The following is a 21,421-nucleotide window of genomic DNA, read 5'->3' as shown; positions in this document are numbered from 1 at the left end:
ACACGACTGCCGTACTGACGCTTTCATCATCTGGGCCCTCAGGTGGCCTCACACCGGTCCCTGGGGGCTGGGGGGTGGTCTCTGGCTGACGTTGGAAACCCTGGGACCCAACAGCCAACGGTTTGTCTCCTGAGTTTGAATCACAGTCCATCCCGGGGAAGAATCTCTCAGTTCAGTCGCTCACACGTGTCCGACTATTTGTGACCCTGTGGACTGCAGCACGCTAGGCCTCCCTGTCCGTCACCAACTCCCGGAGCTTTCTCAAAGCAGGGAAGAATAGCTTTTGATTTCGAAGGAGAATTTGGGGTGGGGGCCTTTGAGAACCACCCCCCTCTATTCCAGCATGACCCCTGTGCCCAGTGACACCTCTCACACAAGCGGAGGGGGGGGGCGGTATTGTTCATTCATGTCTGACTCTTTGCGACCCCACGGACTGTAGCCCCGCTAGGCTCCTCTGTCCCTGGAATTCTCTAGTCAAGAATCCTGGAGCGGGTTGCCATGACCTCCTCCGGGGGATCTTCCCCACCCAGGGATCGAACCCGCGCCTTCTGCATTGACAGGCCGGGTCTTTACGGACCGAGCAGGGTGAGTGGGCTCATAGAAACCCCACGCTCTTTCCGCCCAGCCATAACAACAGTCCTGCTTGGCCAAAGATGCGTTCCTGATAATCAGTGCCGATGGGAGGCCCCTTGCAAGGGCGGCAAGGTTCCTTGGACGCCAGCTGGCCTGGATCGGGCTTGCAGAGAGCGCTACTGACCCCTAGTGACGAAAACTTCCAAACTGAGCCAAGACCACCCGCACTTCCAACCACCCCCCATCGCCCGCTCACCCAGCAGCTTAAAGAGCCCGGGGTGGGGACAGACCCTGCCCAGCTCCACCCGGCGGGACCGGAGGGCACAGGCTTTCGGGGCAGCTCAGGGCTTGCTAAGTCAGAAGGCGGAGGGTGGTTTAGTCAGTGTGGGTAGAAATGTTTCTGTTCAGCCGCTCAGTCGTGTCCTGCTCTCTGCGACCCCATGGACTGCAGCACGCCAGGCCTCCCTGTCCATCACCAGCTCCCGGAGCTTGCTCAAACTCATGTCCATCGAGTCGGTGATGCCATCCAGCCATCTCATCCTCGGTCGTCCCCTTCTCCTCCCGCCCCTCAATCCCTCCCAGCATCAGGGTCTTTTCCGATGAGTCAGCTCTTCGCATCAGGGGGCCCAGGGTATTGGAGCTTCAGCTTCAGCACCAGTCCTTCCAATGAAAGCTGTTGCCAGGGCGGAATCTGGAAGTTTCGGTCACTAGGGGTCAGCAGCGCTCCTTGCAGACCCCGCGCAGGCGTGCATGCGTGCTCCGTCGCGTCCGGGTCTTTGTGCCCCCCACCCGGGTAGACTGCACCCCGCCGGGCTCCTCTGGCCGTGGGGGCGGTTCCAGGCGGGCATACTGGGCCCTGGAGCCACTGCTGCCTCCAGGAGAGCTGGACTCCACAGAAAGAAAGTGGAAGTGGAGCTGGGCCCCGTGGGTGCGGGGCGCTGGGGAAACAGAGGGCGCAGAGATGCGACCCTGGGGCGCTAGGGGCGGGCACCGCGGTCTAACCCCCGGGAGACGCCCGGGGTGACGAGATGCTGGGCCAGGAATGTCTCCCGGGGGGCAGCTCAGAGGTGGCCCACGAGGCTCCCGTGGAGTGATCGTCCCGCACGAGACTAAGGCCTGGCCTCTGCGTCTCCAGGAGCTGCAGGTAAGGAGGTCGCATTGTGCATTTAACCATTTTATTTCTGTGCGTATGTTTGACTAAGGCTGGGTCTTCCTTGCTGCACGCCGGCTTTTATCTAGTTGAGGTGAGCAGGGTGGGGTGGTTGGAGTGGGGGGTGCAACCTCTTTGTTGCGGTGCGCGGGCTTCGTTGGGGTTCCCGGAATGAGGATTTTTTTTTTTTCTTGTTTTTTTTTTTCCTGAACCAGGAAGTGAATGGGTGTCTCCTGCATCGGCAGGCAGATTCTTTACCACTGAGGCACGAGGGAAGCCCCAAGGAGGTTATGTTTTCCATTGGCTATCATTGAAGGTGCAGGTCCCAGGGGGCTTTTGTTTGGGGATTGCTTTTTGTCTTTTTTTTTTTTTGGCCACTTTGCAGCCAGTGGGATCTTAGTTCCCCGACCACGGGTTGAGCCTGTGCCCCCAACTGCGGTGGAAGCGCAAGAGTCGTAAGCCCTGGACCGCCAGGGACCTGCCGTTGTTTGGGGATTTCTGACTGTGTGTCCAGAGGGTTCTCACCACAAGCTGGGCAGTGGACGCCGTTCTGTGCATCCTTCCGCGTCCTCCTTCTGCCCAGCGTTTACTGCAGGTGATATTTGACTGTGTCTTCCCCTGGGGGTGGCTTGCTGTGTTTTCTGTAACGTCTTTCCATCATCTTTAATGTCTGTGGAGGCTTTTCTGTTTTTTCTGCAAACTAGGGCAGGAGGTGAAGAAGCAAGACTCTTACCTATTTTTTTATTTTTGCAGTATTTGTTTATTTGGCCGTACCAAGCCTTTGGCTGTGGCAGGCAGGCTCTTTGGTCTTTAGTTGCTACATGTGGGGTCTAGTCCCCTGAACCAGGGATCGAACCCAGGCCCCCTGCTCTGGGAGCTCAGCGTTTCAGCCTCTGGACCAGCAGGCAAGTCCCCACTCTTCCCTTTCTAAGAATGCTTCTTGCTTATGTCTACTGACCTTCAACTTTCTACAGACAATGTATTTTTTTTCAAATTGTTTTCCATTATAGGTTATGACAAGATGTGTAAGTAGACAAGATGTGTACGTATTTCCCTGTGTTATAGGGTAAATCCTTGCTTTCACATATTTTATATAAGATACTTGTGCTTCCCTTGTAGTTCGGTCGGTAAGGAATCTGTCTGCAATGCAGGAGACCCGGTTTGATCCCTGGGTGGGGAAGATGCCCTGGAGAAGGGAGAGGCCGCCCACTCCAGTGTTCTTGCCTGGAGAATCCCAAGGACAGAGGAGCCTGGCAGGGGGCCACAGTCCACGGGGTCGCAAAGAGTTGGACACGACTGAGAGAGACTAGACCGCCGCCGCCATAGGAGGTATTAAATAGAAGTCCCGAGCCGTACAGTGGGTCCGTGTTGGTTATCTATTTTAGGTATAGCACTGCGTATATGTCCATCCCAATTTCGTCATTTACCCCACCCCCCGCCCCCCGCTTGCAACTGTGAATCTGTGCGTCTGTGAGTCTGTTTCAGAGAGAAGTTCGTTTGGGTCATATTTTAGCTTCCACATCCAAGTGATATCATGGGATGCTTGTCTGACTCACTTCCCTTAGCGTGATCTCCTCTAGGTCCAACTCTGTAGCTACAAAGGGCCTTATTTCATTCTTTTTCGTGGCTGAGTACTATTCCGCTGCACGTATGGACCACAGGAGGAACATTCCGGTGCGCGTATGGACCGCACGAGGAACATTCCGTTGCGCGTATGGCCCACGTCTCATTTAATCCATTCCTCCATTGATGGACGCTGAGGTTGCTTCCAAGGGTGGTTGTTTTTTTTTTTTTAATGAATTAGTTTAACTTTTGGACCGCCCTGGGTCTGTGTTGCTGTGTGCAGTTTCTCTCCGGGTGCGGGGCCCAGGCTCTAGAGTGCACTTCAGTACTTGGGGCTTGTGTGCTTAGTTGCTCTGTGGGATGTAGCATCTTCCCTGACCGCGGATGGAACCCACGTCCCCTGCTTTGGAAGGCGGTGTCTTTACCACTGAGCCACCAGGGAAGGCCTGAGTGTTCGTTTTTTAAGAACGAACGTCTTTGACTTGTGTCTTCTGACTTTAAACATCGTATCTATGCATATACATCCGTGTATCTATAAACATTCCAGATTATTTCCCATTATAGGCCTCGCTGGCGGCTCACACCGTAAAGAGTCTGCTGCAAGGTAGGAGACCCGGGTTCGATCCCTGGGTTGGGGAGATCCCCTGGAAAAGGCAATGGCACCCCACTCCAGTAGTCTTGCCTAGAGAATCCCACGGACGGAGGAGCCTGGCGGGCTGCAGTCCGTGGGGTTGCAAAGAGTCGGACACGACTGAGTGGCTTCACGGAAACCTTGTCACAAGACTTTAATATTGGCGCCCGCACTATGCACTAGGCCGTTGCTGCGTGTTTTACATAAGGGACAGAGCATAGCTCCCGGCGCCGCCCAGGAGGTCCTTGTGTTTCATCTATTGTGCATATAGCTGTGTGTCTCTCTTAATGCCAAACTCCCAGTTTATCAACCCTTGGCCGACCACACGTCTGTTCTGCATGGCTGTGAGTCTGTTTCTGCTCTGTAGATAACTTCATTTGTGTGTGTCTCTCTCTTTTTCTTTTTGATTCCACACATAAGCTGTATCAGGCGATATTTGTCTTTTTCTGTGTGACTCATTCCGCTAGTACGGTCATCGCTGGGTACGTCCGTATTGCTGCCAGCGGCATCATTTCATTCTTTTTCGTGGCTGAGTGATACTCCGCTGCATGTGTGGACCACGTCTTCTCTATCTACCCAGCAGTCGAAGGGCTCCGTCGTTGCTTCCGAGGTGTCTGGTTCTTGTTTAGTCGCCCAGGCGTGTCCGACTCTTTGCGACCGTATGGACTGTAGCCCTCCAGGCTCCTCTGTCCATGGGACTCTCCAGGCAAGAATCCTGGAGTGGGGTGCCAGTCCCTTCTCCAGGGCATCTTCCCAACCCAGGGATCGAACTTGGGTCTCCTGCATTGGCAGGCAGATTCTTTACGGCTGAGCCGCCTGGGAATACTCCTCAGCCGTAAAGAAGAATGCAATAGTACCATTTGCAGGCACAGGGATGGACCTAGAGGTTTTCATACTGAGTGAAGGAAGTCAAAGACAGATATCATGTGCTTTCGCTTATATGTGGCATCTAGAAAAATGCTGCAAATACATTTATTTATAAAACGGAAACAGGCTCACAGACTGAAAAAAACAAAAAACAAAAACCTTATGCTTGCCAACCTAGAGCTTCCCTGGTGGCTCAGACAGTAAAGAATCTGCCTGCAGTATGGGAGACCTGGGTTCCATCCCTGGGTCGGGAAGATGCCCTGGAGGAGCGCATGGCAACCCGCTCCAGGATTCTGGCCTGGAGCATCCCCATGGACAGAGGAGCCTGGTGGGCTGCAGTCCATGGGGTCGCGAAGGGTCAGACACGACTGAGTGGCTAACGCCTTCACGTCCTGTGGCTGCCAAAAGAGAATGAAGGGAAGGGATAGATTAGGAGTTGGATATTCGCAGATTCACTCTGCTGCTGCTGCTGCTGAGTCGCTTCAGTCGTGTCCGACTCTGTGTGACTCCAGAGACGGCAGCCCATCAGGCTCCCCCGTCCCTGGGATGCTCCAGGCAAGAACACTGGAGTGGGTTGCCATTTCCTTCTCCAATGTCTGAAAGTGAAAAGTGAAAGGGAAGTCACTCAGTCGTGCCCGACTCTTCACGACCCCACGGACTGTAGCCCACCAGGCTCCCCCGTCCATGGGATGGATTTTCCAGGCAAGAGTACTGGAGTGGGGTGCCACTGCCTTCTCCAATTCACACTACTGTACATGAAATAAATACGCAATAAAGGCCTGCTCTATAGCCCAGGGAACTATGTTCACCGTCATGTAATAACCTATAGTGGAAATGAATCTGAAAAAACACATGTGTGTATATATATGTATATGTTACTGAATCACTTTGCTCTACAGCTAACCCTAACCCAATCTCAGTAGTCAGCTATACTTGCGTTGGGCTTCCCTGCTGGCTCACGTGGTAAATGTCTGCCTGCAATGTGGGACACCCAGGTTGGATCGCTGAATCGGGAAGATCCCCTGGAGAAGGCAATGGCAACCCACTCCAGTGTTCTTGCCTGGAGAATCCCAGGGACAGAGGAGCCTGACAGGGGGCTACAGTCCACAGGGTCGCAGAGAGCCGGACACGACTGAGCTGCTAATATCTTCACTGCACTTTCACACTCCAATTAAAAACCACTAAAGTGGGGACTTCCCTGGCGACCCACTGGTTAAGCCTGCAAGCTTCCACTTTACCGGGTGGGGGTTACACGTTCGATTCCTGGTCGAGGATCTAAGATCTCGCAGTCCTCTTGTATGGCCAATAATAATAATAGATAAAATGAAACTTAAAGAAAAGAAAAAAAAAAAACAACAAAACACCAGCGCAGCCTTCTTGCTGCCTGAAGATCTTTGTCCTGGAGTCTGGGAGGAAGTGAAGCCAGCTCTCACCCACCCCACCCCCGCCCCCCGCCCCCTCTGCAGCCTGGAGTGTGAGGTCCGGCTCAGCCCATCAGGAAGTTGAGAAACTGTGAGGTTGTTTGGAAATGTGTCTCTAGTATCTGGTTTCTTTTCTGGGAAAATCGATGTTACAAGTTTGTGGGCTCCACGCCCGCCCCACCCTCCCACCAAACGCTGGCGCACTGAGATCCTGCCGCCCACACCTCCGTTTTCTCTCGGGAAGCGGCGCTGACCCCGCTTACCCGTGATTGCTTTTCTTCTCTGACCCGGAGGAGAGTCTGGGAAGGGGGAAACGTGGGCTTCTGGCGCGTGAGCCGGTGGGGAGGAGCTGCTGTCAGCAGAAAAGGCAAAGAAGCGCGTCCTTAAGTGCCCGCGCCGAGCTGCTCAGCCTCAGCCGCCTGGCGCCTCGAGCTGGACGAGTCTCCGACGGGGGCGTCCTGGGCCCTGTGTGGGGTGCGAAGGGGTGTCCTTGGGCTCCCCTCATCGCGCGCCTGGGGGACCCTCTGACCCCATCGCGGTCACGGCCAGAATGTCTCCAGATGTTGTTATACTTCCCCTCGGAGGGTAAGGTCCTCCCAGTCTGTGAACCACGGGCATAGGTGTATACGTGGCTGGATGGGTGGGTGGAGGGGTAGATGGGTGGGTGGAGGGGTAGATGGGGGGATGGAGGGATAGATGTATGCATAGATAGATGGGGGGGTGGATAGAAGTATGGCTAGATACATGGACGGATGGATACATGTATGGGTGGATGGATGGATGCATCAGTGGATAGATAGATGGATGGGTGGATGGATTATGGATGGATGGATGGATGGATGGATAGATGGGTAGATGGGTGATGGATGGATGGAAGGGTGGATGGATCGGTAGATGGATGAATGAATGGGCAGATAGATACATGTATGTAAGTATGTATGGATGGATGGATGGATGCATGGATGGATGCATCAGTGGATAGATAGATGGATGGGTGGATGGATGGGTGGGTGGAAGGGTGGATGGATGGATGGGTGGATGGATGGGTGGATGGATGGATGACTGAATGGGCAGATAGATACGTGTGTGTATGGACGGATGGATGGGTGGGTGGGTGGATGGATGGGTGGGTGGGTGGATAGATAGAAGTATGGATAGATACATGGATGGATGGATACGTGTATGTAAGTATGTATGGATGGATGGATGGGTGGATGGATAGATGGATGGATGGGTGGATGGGTGGATGGACGATAGATCAATGGATGGGTGGATGGATGGCTGGCTGGATGGATAGATAGAAGTATGGATAGATACGTGGACGGATGGATACATGTATGGATGGATGGATGGATGCATGGATGGATGCATCAGTGGATAGATAGATGGATGGGTGGATGGATTATGGATGGATGGATGGATGGATAGATGGGTAGATGGGTGATGGATGGATGGAAGGGTGGATGGATCGGTAGATGGATGAATGAATGGGCAGATAGATACATGTATGTAAGTATGTATGGATGGGTGGATGGATGATGGATGGGTGGGTGGATGGGTGGGTGGATGGATGGATGGATGAATGGACAGATAGATGTATAGATAGATGGATGGATGGGTGGGTGGATGGCTGGATGGATAGATAGAAGTATGGATACATGTATGGATGGATGGATGGATGGATACATGGATGCATCAGTGGATAGATAAATGGATGGGTGGATGGATGATGGATGGGTGGGTGGATGGATGGATGGATGGTAGATCAATGGATGGGTGGATGGATGGATAGAGGGATAGATGGATGGATGGATGGATGGGTGGGTGGATGGAGAGAAGTACGGATAGATACGTGGATGGATGGATTTAGGGATGCATGCATAGATGTATCAGTGGATAGATAGATGGATGGGTGGATGGATGATACATGGATAGATGGATGGATAGATGGGTGGGTGGGTGGATGGATGGGTGGGTGGGTGGATAGGTAGAAGTATGGATAGATACATGGACAGATGGATACATGTATGTATGGATGGATGGAGGGATAGATGGATGCATCAGTGGATAGATAAATGGGTGGGTGGATGGATGATGGATGGGTGGAAGGATGGATGGATGGGTGGATGGGTCGGTAGATGGATAGATGAATGAATGGGCAGATAGATACGTGTGTGTATGGACGGATGGATGGATGGGTACCTGGATGACTGGATGGGTGCATGGATGGATCGGTAGATGGGTGGATGAATGAAGGGATGGATCGGTAAGTGGGTGGATGGATGGGTGGATATGCACATACACGAGGCATGATAGGTGAATGATGGCATAACTGTGCTCATCACAGAGAATAGAGACGGACAGGAAAAGAGGCCGAGAGACCGTTAGACTGTCTCGTGGCTGCTCAGGGTTCCTGAGCCTCAGCACTGCTGACACCCGGGGCTGGACGTGTCTCTGATGTGGGGAGTCCTGTGCGCTACGCAGTGAGGAGCAGAAGCCAAGGCCAGTTGGAGAAAAGATGCATTACAGTGTAAGCAAATTTTAAAATCTACAGTGGAGTAAAATTTTATTATTCTAAAAATACGCAATAGCCAACAGGGATCTCCTGTGTAATACAGGGTGCTGTGCTTCCGTTCGGGTTCACGGATAAATACTCTTTTTTAGGTTCCTTTCCATTACAGGTTGTTACAAAGTTTTGCGTGTAGTACCCTGTGCTTCCCAGGTACTCTAGTGGTACAGAAGCCGCCTGCTAATACAGGAGACATAAGGCACTCGGGTTGGATCCCTGTGTGCGGAAGACCCCCTGGAGGAGGGCGTGGCAACCCACTCCAGTGTTCTTGCCTGGAGAATCCCAGGGACAGAGGAGCCTGGCGGGGCTACAGTCCACGGGGATCGCAAAGAGTCGGACACGACTGAGAAACTTTGCAGGCTTGCACGCATATGCACACATATGTATAAGTGAATCACTTTGCGGTACACGTTAAATGAACGCAGCGCTGTATATGAACTCTACTTCAAGGAAAAAAAAAAAATTTTTTTTTAACACGCAGGCCAGAAAACAGAAGTACAGCTGTATCCATCTGCAGGTGGCTGTTACGTAAAGAAAATCTCGATGAGAATCCACTAAAAAAAACAAACAAACAAACTTAGAACTAATGCCCAGATTTGGCCTGGCAGCAGGGTATAAGATTCAGACACACACACACAAGTGCGGTGAGCCATCCAAAAAGAGAGAAATTCAAAAAACAAGTTTATTTGCAATAGCACCCGAAAGATGGAAATATGTCCATTTCTTGTTGTTTTTCAGCTGCTAAGTCTTTTATTTTTTTAATTGGAGGCTAATTACTTTACAATAGTGTATTGGTTTTGCCATACACTGACATGAATCCGCCACGGGTGTACACGTGTTCGCCATCCTGAACCCCGCTCCCCATCCCATCCCTCTGGGTCATCCCAGTGCGCCAGCCCTGAACGCCCTGTCTCATGCATCGAACCTGGACTGGGGATCAATTTCACATGTGATAATTTACATGTTTCAATGCTATTCTCTCAAAGCATCGCACCCTTGCCCTCTCCCACAGAGTCCAAAAGTCTGTTCTTTACATCTGTGTCTCCTTTCCTCTTGTGTATAGGGTTATCGTTACCATCTTTCTAAATTCCATATATTTGCACTAATATACCGTCTTGGTGTTTTTCTCTCTGACTTACTTCACTCTGTATAATCGGCTCCAGTCTCATCCATCTCATTAGAACTGATTCAAATGCATTCTTTTCAATGGCCGAGTAATACTCCATTGTGTATATGTACCACAGCTTTCTCATCCGTTTGTCTGCCGAGGGACATCTAGGTTCCTTCCGTGTCCTGGCTATCGTAAACAGTGCTGCGATGAACATTGGGGTACACGTGTCTCTTTCAGTTCTGGTTTCCTCGGTGTGTATGCCCAGCAGTGAGATTGCTGGGTCATATGGCAGTTCTATTTCCAGTTTTTTACAGAATCTCACAGTTAACCTTTCAGTTCAGTTCAGTCGCTCAGTTGTGTCCGACTCTTTGTGACCCCACGAATAGCAGCACGCCAGGCCTCCCTGTCCATCACCAACTCCCAGAGTTCACTCAGACTCATGTCCATCGAGTTGGTGATGCCATCCAGCCATCTCATCCTCTGTTGTCCCCTTCTCCTCCTGCCCCCAATCCCTCCCAGCATCAGAGTCGTTTCCAATGAGTCATGCATTTCCTTTTCACATGAGGTGGCCAAAGTACTGGAGCTTCAGCTTTAGCATCAATCCTTCCAAAGAACACCCAGGACTGATCTCCTTTAGGATGGACTGGTTGGATCTCCTTGCAGTCCAAGGGACTCTCAAGAGTCTTCTCCAACACCACAGTTCAAAAGCATCCATTCTTCGGCGCTCAGCCTTCTTCACAGTCCAACTCTCACATCCGTACATGACCACAGGAAAAACCATAGCCTTGACTAGACAGAGCTTTGTTGGCAAAGTAATGTCTCTGGTTTTCAATTTGCTATCTAGGTTGGTCATAACTTTCCTTCCAAGGAGTAAACATCTTTTAATTTCATGGCTTCAATCACCATCTGCAGTGATTTTGGAGCCCCTAAAAATAAAGTCTGACACTGTTTCCACTGTTTTCCCATCTATTTCCCATGAAATGATGGGACCAGATGCCATGATGTTTGTTTTCTGAATGTTGAGCTTTAAGCCAACTTTTTCACTCTCCTCTTTCACTTTCATCAAGAGGCTTTTTAGTTCCTCTTTGAGCCCTAAGGGTGGTGTTATCTGCATATCTGAGGTTATTGATATTTCTCCCGGCCATCTTGATTCCAGCTGTGCTTCTTCCAGCCCATGCATGTCTGGAAGAAACAGTTAGAACTGGACATGGAACAACAGGCTGGTTCCAAGTAGGAAAAGGAGTACGTCAAGGCTGTATGTTGTCACCCTGCTTATTTAATTTATATGCAGAGTACATCATGAGTTAACCTTTAATAAAGGGTAAAAGGTATTGTGTGGGGAGGGGGGAGAAGAAAAAAAACAACCCAAGCCTCAAATAGAGACAGTGAAAATGGGAACTTGCGTGCGCTGTGTTACAGGGACCATCCACTGGCCAGCAGCCCCTGTAAGTCGGGGGTCGCTCTGGAGGACTCTGTCCCCCAGGCCCTCTGCCCCGTTCTGCAGCCTCTCTGCACACTGTCCTGAAGGACTCGTAGGTGCCACCCAGGACCAGGCACCATCTCCTTTACTCTCGTTCGCCTTGTTTGCACAAGCTGCTGGGAGCTGGGAGCCGGTCTGGGAACACGCCAGGGCGACGAAGATGAGAAAAAGCACAGAAGGTAAAAACCGGACCTAGAACAGGTCTCGGTGGGGACTTCAGTCGCACACACTGGAGGGAGTCAGGAGGGGAAAGACAGTGTTGGCATCTTGACAGGCTTACGAGGAATCTAGAAAAAGGGCAGAGATGCTCTTGCTTGCAAGGCAGAAATAGAGAGACAGATGCACAGACTCTGAGGGGCGGAGGACGGGGTGGGACGGATTGGGAAATGGAGGTTGACGCGTATACACGGTTGTGGCGTGCGTGCTAAGTCGCTGCAGTCGTGTCTGACTCTTTGTGACCGCGTCGACTGTAGCCCACCAGGCTCCTCTATGCAAGGGATTCTCCAGGCAAGAATACTGGAGTGGGTTGCCGTTTCCTCCTCCAGGGGGTGTTCCTGACACAGAGATCAAGCTCGTGTCCCTTAACGTCTCGTGCGCTGGCAGGCAGATTTTTTACCACTAGCGCCACCTGGGAAGCTCATATTGATACTAAAACTATGTAGGCAGTAGGTCCTTGTACATACTTACATACACACTATATGGGTTAGTACGCGTATTGATACTATGTCTATAGCAGATAAGGAGTCAGAACCCACTGCAGGGGACTCCACTCAGGGCTCTGTGGTGACCTAAATGGGGAGGAAATTCAATAAAGAGGGGATTCACGAATACGTAAGCTGAAGCTCCAATCCTTTGGCCACCTCATGCAAAGAGCTGACTCGTTTGAAAAGACCCTGATGCTGGGAGGGATTGGGGGCAGGAGGAGAAGGGGGCGGCAGAGGATGAGATGGCTGGTGGCATCACCGACTCGATGGACGTGGGTTTGAGCAAGCTCCGGGAGTTGGTGATGGACAGGGAGGCCTGGCGTGCTGCAGTCCGTGGGGTCGCAGAGAGTCAGACACGCCTGAGCGACTGGACTGAACTGAGATGAGGGGACCCACCTGGTACCTGATGTACTTGGGGAGCCTTCTGGTCCAGTTCGTGGGAAGACGACCCTCCTGTGATGAAAATGGTTGCTGAGGTGGGTTCAGTGGTAAAGGACCCTCCCGCCAGTGCAGCAGACAGGGGTTCGGTCTCCCATCGGGGATACAATCCCATGTTCCGTGGAGCAGCTGAGCCTGCGAGTCATGACTGCTGGAACCCGGGGGCCCTGGAGCCCACGCTGCACAGGAGAAACCTCTGCAGCGAGAACCCTGTCTATCACAGCTACAGAAAACCACAGCATGGTCAAAAAATCAAATAAATAAAATACAAAAAAAATTAAAATGGTCAGTGACACCTGGTCCCTGACCTGAGAAGATCTGGTGAAGCGTCTGGTCCAACTCTAAGAAGACAACCTTCTCCACGCGAGTGATGGGCAGGGGTGTGGAGACCAGACGACCCGCCTGTCTCAGTTCCTCCTAGTGGCAGGCGTGGCAAGGGGAGGGAATCGAGGAGAAGGAAAGAGGAACCCGGCCGAAGGCGTCTGGTCGTGCCGTCCACGGGCCATCACCGTCGGGTGAGGAAGAGAGGCGTCAGGACGCTCAGATGTGGAAGCCTCGCGGGAGAGCAATGGGGACCGCAGGTTGGCATGGGGTGTGTGTGTCGTAGGGGAGGGGTGGAACCCGGTCCCCCTTGACCCCCGGGGTCCTCGAAAGTGCCATTTTCCTTCTGTTGCTGCCGTTGATGGCGGGTGCTCCAGGCGGGTCAGAAAACGTGGTCTGCTGTGGGCTAAGTTACTTGAGTCGTGTCCGACTCTTTGCGACCCCGTGGACTGTAGCCCTCCCAGGCTTCTCCAGGGGATTCTCTGGAGTGGGTGGCCATGCCCTCCTCCAGGGGATCTTCCTGACCCAGGGGTCAACCCTGGGTCTCCTGCACGGGCAGGCGAATTCTGTAATGTTTGCACCCCCTGGGAAGCCTTTCGGATGCGGGGCGCCCAGGTAGACAGTGTGGCCGGTGAGCGGTAACCGGCGGGCGCTGCATTCTCAGGTCCGAATGCGCCTGCGGGGAGTTGGCCAGGTTGGGGTGGGCGATTTCGGAGTTCCCCGGGCCAGCCCGTGCCTGTCGGGATTGGAATGAGACTTGGGTTTGCAAGCTGTGTGTGCTGCAGTGATGGGGGTCCGTCGGGGTTACACGTGCTGCCTGGGACGCTGGCATTGCGTTCTGTGTGGCTCAGCTGGTAAAGAATCCGCCTGCAGTGCAGGAGACCCTGGTTCGATTCCTGGGATGGGAAGGTCTGCTGGAGAAGTGAAAAGCTACCCACTCCAGTATTCTGGCCTGGAGAATCCCATGGGCTGTTTATGTGTAGTCCACGGGGTCACAAAGAGTTGGACACGACTGAGCGACTTTGACTCACACACTCCCTGGCACGCCTAAAAGCACGGTGAGCTCCATAGGCAAGCTCGTGCAAGGGTCCCCATTGGACCAGGTTCCTGGTTACCCAGCCCCCTCCCCAGGGTGTGTCCTGAATCTGAAAGACTGTGTCGGCCCCTCCAACGTGGTTGTAAAACTGAAATGGGGAAAGAAAGCGCGGCCTGGTGATCACCAAAACAAGAAGGGAAAGCGGGCATGAGAAAGCAAAGGATGACTCGATTCCATGTATAGGAAGCGTAGCAACACAGGCGAGTCCACGGAGGCAGAAAGTGGCTTCATGGTTGGAGGGGCTGGGGGACGAGAGCTGGAGGCGTCTCCCTTGGGGAGACGGGAAGGTTCTGCAACCAGGCTTTGCGGATGTGCTGAGTGTCGCCGAGTTGTACAAGGGGGCTTCCCTGGAGGCTCAGTGGTAAAGAATCCGTCTGCCGATGCAGGAGACGTGGGTTCCATCCCCGGTTCGGGAAGATCCCCTGGAGAAGGAAGTGGCAACCGACCCTAGTGTTCTTGCCTGGAGAATCACCATGGACAGAGGAGCCTGGGGGGCTGCAGTCCATGGGGTCGCAGAGAGTCGGACACGATTTAGTGACTGAACACACTGGTTTGCATCCCGTGTGAATTTAGCGTGATTCTTTTTTTAAAAAAAAGGGCCAAATTAAGTGAAACAGTGATGAGATTTCTGTGGATTTCGGTCTTCTGACCACTTCTGTGAGGCTCCTGGAAGTGCCTCATAGGATGGGACTGTCAATTAAACCAGGGATTGGCTGAATAAAATACATCATGTTGTTATTCAGTCGCTCAGTCGTGTCCGACTCTTTGCGACCCCAGGGACTGCAGCACGCCAGGCCTCCCTGTCCATCACCAACTCCCGGAGCTTGCTGAAACTCATGTCCATTGAGTCGGTGAGGCCATCCAACCATCTCATCCCCTGTCGTCCCCTTCTCCTCCCGCCTTCAATCTTTCCCAGCATCAGGGTCTTTTCAGTCGTGTCTTGACTTTTTGCAACCCCAGGGACTGCAACACCCCAGACCTCCCTGTCCATCACCAGCTCCCGGAGCTTGCTGCAACTCATGTCCATTGAGTCGGTGATGCCATCCAACCATCCCATCCTCTGTCGTCCCCTTCTCCTCCCGCCTTCAATCTTTCCCAGCATCAGGGTCTTTTCTAATGAGTCAGTTCTTCGCATCAGGTGGCCAAAGGGTTGGAGCTTCAGCTTCAGCATCAGTCCTTCCAGTGAATATTCAGGAGCGATTTCCTTTTGGATGGGCTGGTTGGATCTCCTTGCAGTCCAAGGGACTCTCAAGAGCCTTCTCCAGGATCACGATACATCACAGTCCTGACTATTTCACACTCATTGCAGAGTCTCCTTCGGAGGTTTTCTCACAATCCTTGACCAGAAGCCGGGGTTCTGCGATGAACTGATGATTTACAGCGAGCCACTTTTGGGGGTGGATTTCTGTGTCCCTTTGTGGTATATGAGAACTCTTTTTTTTCAGCCAAGGTTACAGCAGTTTCTGGTTTTTGCTCCATCACGATGAGCAGGAAGCTGGCGGGAGTTCAGTGCACAGGAAGTCAGTGAGGAACTTGGGGTGAAGGGTGTTGATGAGTCCGGTGGGGGAGGGGGGCGCGTGGGTAACCCCTCTGCGTGTCCACCCCCGACCACCACCCGGAGGCCAGTACGACGCTATGCCCCGCGGAGGAGAAAGCTGGACTCAGGGAGCTTGATAAGACAGGTGCTGCCGTCACCAAGGAGGTGGGGAGATGGGTCAGGCTCTGGTTCCCTCCCCCCACCGCCCTGCACCCACGGCCTATCCCCCTCATCTCCCAGTAAGCAAAGCTCAGACCGCAGACATTTCGCAAATTGCAGATGTGAAAATCCAGGAGCTGTGGGGGTGTGTTGATTGAGGAAGATCCTCTCGGAGAGGTTCCGGGGTGCCTCAGGCAGACACCCACACCCCCTCCCGACTCTAGGAAGCAGCCTCCCCCCACGGGTGGGGGGTCAGACAGCAGACCCCCGGGAAAGACGAAGTCTGCATGGGGCAGGGTCTCGGGGGGACAGTCCCTGGGGCAGGGGAACAGGAGATGACGGTCAGGTGGGAAAGTTGGAACCGCGCTGGTCGGTGGTTTGGTTTGGTTTGGTTTTTCCTCTGTGATGTCCAGTGAGGTTCCCTGGGGGGACGGGGTTGAAGGCGGGTGGGCAGGGATCTGAGGCTGGGTGCTTGTCCCCAGGTGTGCTGACGGACAGGTGTCCCTGTCCTTAAGGAGGGAGGGTGTTTGTGGCCCCCCACGCTTGGCATCCGGCCGGGAGGACCTCGTGAAAACGCAGATGGTCTGAGTGAGTCTGAGAAGAGAAGGCAGCAGAGGATTAAACATAGGAGGCCCAGGGAACTCATTAGCAGAGACGCTGGGGGTGTCACACAGGGTGGGAGCTTCTCGGGTGGCTCAGCGGTTGAAAAAAAAAAAATGTGCCTGCAAGGCAGAAGATGCAGGAAACGCCGTAGGTTCGATCCCTGGGTCGGGAGATGCCCTGGAGGAGGGCATGGCAACCCACTCCAGTGTTCTGGCCTGGAGAATCCCATGGACGGAGGAGCCGGGCGGGCTGCAGTCCACGGGGTCGCAAGGGTCAGATATGACTGAGCGACTAAGCGGGAGGGTCCTGTCTGGAGCGTGTGCAGGGTCAGCAGAGCGCGACCGCCATGTACGGGCCTCCGAGACATCACCCGGGGGGACTGGGCGTGCGAGCGCAGCTGGGGTGTGGGGACCTGGGGGGTCTTTGCCAGTGGAGACACCCACGGGAGCCAAGAGGTTCCCCCAGGGTAGACGCCTGTGTCGCCAGAGGGGAGACGCCGGCCAAGAATGGGATGCCGCGGAGAACCCGGGCCGGCGGTCTGCGGGGTGGTGGGTCCCACAAGGGGGTCCGAGAGCCTCAGGGGAGGGTGGACGAAGCCCCCTGGGTGGGAACTGAAGGCACTGAGCTGGACGTGAGTCCGAGATGCAAGGTCCTTGGAGCAGAGCGGAGCTGCAGCTGAGTGGAGGCGTGGAAGACGGTGTGTGAGGACCACAGGGAGGAAGGGAAGATGAAACGAGACCGGAACGATGCAGGGATGCAGGGAGGGGGAGAGAAGGAAGGGAGAGATGGAGGGAAACAGGCAAGGAGTCAAGAAGATCGGAGGGAAAAAACCAGAAAAACAAAAAACCCTTGTCATTCGTCACCGCAACCCCCAGGAAAGGAACTCCGCAACAGACAGAGGCCACCTTGAGACCGGGAGACCCCATAAACCCAAGGACGTGATGGAAAATAGGGCCGTGCCCGGCAAAATAGACACAGAGAGGCAGAAACCTTGGGGAAAAGATCGAGTTCAAAGGATGGGATTCCCGGGAGCACGAAGACATGAGGAGGGGGTCTGCAAGAACTGAGCTCGAGACAAATGGAGATTTGCGCTGTAGACAAATTGAAAGGCACGTTGCTCGTGGTAGCAACACCGGAAGGGGATCAGCACGACCCAAAGCAGCCGGGTCTGATTCCTGGTGGCCCCGTGGACCGGAGCCCCGCCAGGCTCCTCTGTCCGTGGGAGGGATTCTCCAGGCAGGAACGCTGGGGCGGGTTGCCACGCCCTCCTCCAGGGGCATCTTGCCGGCCCAGGAATCGAAACCTAGTCTCTTGCGTTGGCAGCCGGGCTCTTCACCACCTGAGCTACCAGCAAAGCACAACCGAGAAACGCTGCTGGGGAATCGGTGGGCACGTCCACGGCTGCTACCCCAAACACAGCTGCACAATCGGGTGTTTTCCCTAGAGTGTGGCTTTGTGGGGGATAGAGCACGGCACCTTGGTAGTTTTTATTTTTTTTTAAGTTTAATTTCTTGATTTTTATATTTTTGCCCGAGATGTGTGGCATGTGAGATCCTAGTTCCCCAACCAGCGACGGAACCGGAGCCCCGTGCGTGGGAAGCTTGCCGTCTTAACCCCTGGACTACCAGGGAAGTCCCTAAATTTTTTTCTTTAATGTTAGTGCAGTTTATTTGCTTAGGGCGAGCGTAGGTTTGCAGAAACATGAGGTTCGGAAAGTGTTGGGAATTCCTGCGTGCCCACTTCCTCCTAGAGTTAGTTCCCCAGTGATGGACGCCAAGCGTCAGTGTGGAACACCTCTTACAATTGACGGAGCAAGTTTGATGCCATATTCTTGACTCAAAGTCACAATTTGCATCAGGGGTCACTCTTGCTGTTGTCCAAAACTTTGGCCACCAGATGCAAAGAACTGCCGCATTGGAAAAGACCCTGGTGCTGGGAAAGATTGAGGGCAGGAGGAGAAGGGGGCGACAGAGGGTGAGATGGTTGGATGGCATCACCGACTTGATGGACATGAGTTTGAGTGAACTCCGGGAGTTGGTGATGGACAGGGAGGCCTGGTGTGCTGCAGTCCATGGGGTCACAAAGAGTCAGACACGACTGGGCGAGTGAGATGAGCTGAACTTGCGGTTGGATCTTCTGTGGGTTTGGACAAATGTGTGATGGCACGTATTCATCATTAGAGCAGAATATTTCCACTGCCCTCAAAGTTTCCTGCACCTGTTCATCCCTCCTGTTCTCAGAACCCCTGAGAACCACTGACGCTTTCTCTATCTCCATTGTTTTTCACTTGCTCAGTCGAGTCCGACTCTCTGGGAGCCCATGGGCTGTAGCCCGCCAGACTCCTCCGTCCATGGGATTCTCCGGGCAGGAATACTGGAGTGGGTGGCCATCCCCTCCTCCAGGGGATCTTACCCACCCAGGGATCGAACCAGAATCTCACGTCTCCTGTGTTGGCAGGCAGATTCTTTACCACTACGCCACCTGGGAAGCCCATGCACTTTGAACCCTTTGTTTCAAATTGTCTTTTTAGTTAATTCATTTTTTTTAGCTGCAGCGTGTACCATGGGGGATCTTAGGACACCGATCCGGGATCCCCTGCAGTCCCCTGCGTTGGGAGGACAGGGTCTTAACCACTCTAAGCAAGTGACCCAAGCTGCTGGCCAGGTCAGCATGCCAATGCTGACCGTCACTCTGGAGAGAGTCCTGTGTTGTTGGGTTTTTTTTCCCCCCCATCTCGCTGGGGAAACATCACTGGTGTCCACATCAAGAGTCCCACGAAGGCTGGTTTTTCTCTCCCCACAGACCTTCTGCGTCGTCTGGGCAGCCCCACGAGTCTCCTGGCGACGGTTCTCCTCCTCTCTATGGTGCTCGACTCCGCATGGCTCCTCACCCAGGAGCAGCAGGGTGAGTATGTGGAGGTGCCTGACCTCTTTCTGCTTCCGCCATTCCCCTGACCCCAGCTTCGGGGACACATGCCTATCAGTTCAGCGCAGTCGCTCAGTCGCGTCCGACGCTCTGCGACCCCTTGGACTGCAGCACGCCAGGCCTCCCTGTCCATCACCAACTCCCGGAGTTCACTCAAACTCACGTCCATCAAGTCCGTGATGCCATCCAACCATCTCATCCTCTGTCGTCCCCTTCTCCTCCCGCCTTCAATCTTCCCCAGCATCAGGGTCTTTTTAAATGAGTCAGCTCTTCACATCAGGTGGCCAAAGGATTGGAGTTTCAGCTTCAGCATCAGTCTTTCCAATGAATATTCAGGACTGATTTCCTTTAGGGTGGACTAGTTGGATCTCCTTGCAGTCTGAGGGACTCTCAAGAGTCTTCTCCAGCACCACAGTTCAAAAGCATCCATTCTTCAGCCCTCAGCTTTCTTTAGGGTCCAGCTCTCACATCCATTCACGACCACTGGGAGAACCACAGCCTTGACTGGACGGGCCTTTGCTGGCAAGCCTGTGGCTGTGTCTGGCTTCACAATTGTCTGTCTATTCAACAGTCTGCTGGCATCATTCCTCCTGTGTGCTCACCCCTTGTGGTGATGTGAATGGTTCCCCTCCCCTCCTGCAGGCACAGCTGATGGTGCCCGACTCCCTTCCCGTGACGAGATGGGATTAGCTCGCCTCTGCTCCTTCTCGCTCAGCTGGTCTTCATTTATTTTCACAGTAGACGTCTCCACTGGGCCTGCCCTGGTGGCTCAGTGGTAAAGAATCTGCCTGCAGTGAAGGAGACACGGGTTCCATCCCTGGGTCGGGAAGTCCCCGCGGAAGGAGGGCATGGCAACCCACTCCCGTGTTCTTGCCTGGAGAAGCCCACGGACAGAGGAGCCTGGTGGGCTGCAGTCCGGCGGGTCACAAAGACTCAGACGTGGCTTAGTGACTGTACAGCAACAGAGACGTCTCCACTTGGGGAAAAGGGCAGGAAGGAGAGACGGGACAGAGGGGAGGGGACAAAGAGGATTTGACAGAGGTGGGTGGCAGTGATCCCCAGCGCCGATCTTTGCTTGTAAGACCTGAGACGAATTGCTTAAGTGGGTGTGGAGTTGGGAAAAGGGGCGTTTCTTGATTCCTGAGGTCACGTCTTGCAGATCTTCCAGCCGTGAAGCCAGACGCCAGTCTAAATGTGAAGTTTGACCCACAGACGACGAAGCTGACTTGGGACTGCAAGGAAAACACTACCTATGGGGAATGTGTGCTGATTCACAAAGAGAAGGGGCTGATTAAGAAAAAGGTAAGGTGGCTTGGGGATGAGTTTGAGCAAAGTCCGGGAGACGGTGAAGGACAAGGGAGGCCCGGCGTGGCTGCGGTCCATGGGGTCACGAAGAGTCGGACGTGAGTGAGCCACTGAGCTACAACAACGAGGTCAATTGCACGGGCCCCACTGGGGTCCTCTGTAGACCTCTCCCACTCCAGGACTCTTGCCTAGAAACTCGAACGGACGGAGGAGCCTGGTGTCCACGGGGTCGCAAAGTGTCGGACACGACTGAGCGACTTCACTTGTCACCAGGCATGAGAGAGTGACCTGGGGATACGTCAAGGAAGTCACGGCTCGAGCTGCACCAGGGAAGTGGCCCTCGTGCCCAGTATGTGTTCAGTAGGCTGACTGCCTGGGGGAGCCGCGTCCTTCTTGCTCAGTTGGTCCCCATGCTACACTCGATCCTGAGAACGAAATAGCATTCGCTCCGCCTGTGGCATGGAATCAAACTAAAGAGACCGCCTTGGGTACAGTCTAAACAGGACACTCCTGAGGGAATGACGCCTGTGAGACAAGGCAGGAAAAGTCAGTCCCGTAGAAGAGGGTGTGGGGACTTCCCTGCTGGTGAAGACTTTGAGCTTCCAGTAGAGGGGGTTGTGGGTTCAGTTCCCGGGTCTGGGAACTAACATTCCCACAGGCTGCACGGTGTTGCCAAAAACACAAGGAGGGGACGTGTGAGGTTCCAAAAAGAGTGTAAAGCGATGAGGGCGCACAGGACAGGCCAACCTGCATCCCTTGGGAGTTTGTGAGAACGAGAGGCTCCCAGACCCTCACCCGGGAATCGTGTAACCAGACTGTACGTTTTCACAAGATCCCTGGTGAGCTCCAGGCGGGTTCGGAGGGAGGTTCAATATGTATACTTTTAGCCGATTCACACTGTTGCAGCAGAAACTAACAGAACATTGTAAAGCAGTGTGCTTATCCCTTCAGTCCTGTATGACTCTCTG

The 21,421-nt window shown here is 53.7% G+C and overlaps 1 protein-coding gene across 4 annotated transcripts in view; it reads left to right on the top strand.

Annotated features, from left to right (window-relative positions):
- The first annotated feature begins 1,534 nt into the window (after positions 1-1,534).
- Positions 1,535-21,421, top strand: part of CSF2RA (colony stimulating factor 2 receptor subunit alpha) — a 39,163-nt gene continuing 19,276 nt past the window's right edge. For 2 of the 4 annotated variants that reach the window (XM_068962051.1, XM_068962054.1), the window contains exons 1-3: positions 12,990-13,088; positions 19,026-19,127; positions 20,308-20,450. In XM_068962051.1, coding sequence (XP_068818152.1) covers positions 13,052-13,088; positions 19,026-19,127; positions 20,308-20,450 — 282 coding nt within the window. In that variant the 5' untranslated portion in view covers positions 12,990-13,051. Of the gene's footprint in view, positions 1,718-2,928; positions 3,053-12,989; positions 13,089-19,025; positions 19,128-20,307; positions 20,451-21,421 lie in introns of those variants that run through there. The other 2 variants (XM_068962052.1, XM_068962053.1) reach the window with 2 other exon arrangements.

The sequence above is a fragment of the Capricornis sumatraensis genome, chromosome X (genome assembly GCF_032405125.1).
Source record: "Capricornis sumatraensis isolate serow.1 chromosome X, serow.2, whole genome shotgun sequence".
Taxonomy (NCBI): Eukaryota; Metazoa; Chordata; class Mammalia; order Artiodactyla; family Bovidae; genus Capricornis; species Capricornis sumatraensis.
This window is presented reverse-complemented; position numbering and strand designations above follow the sequence as displayed.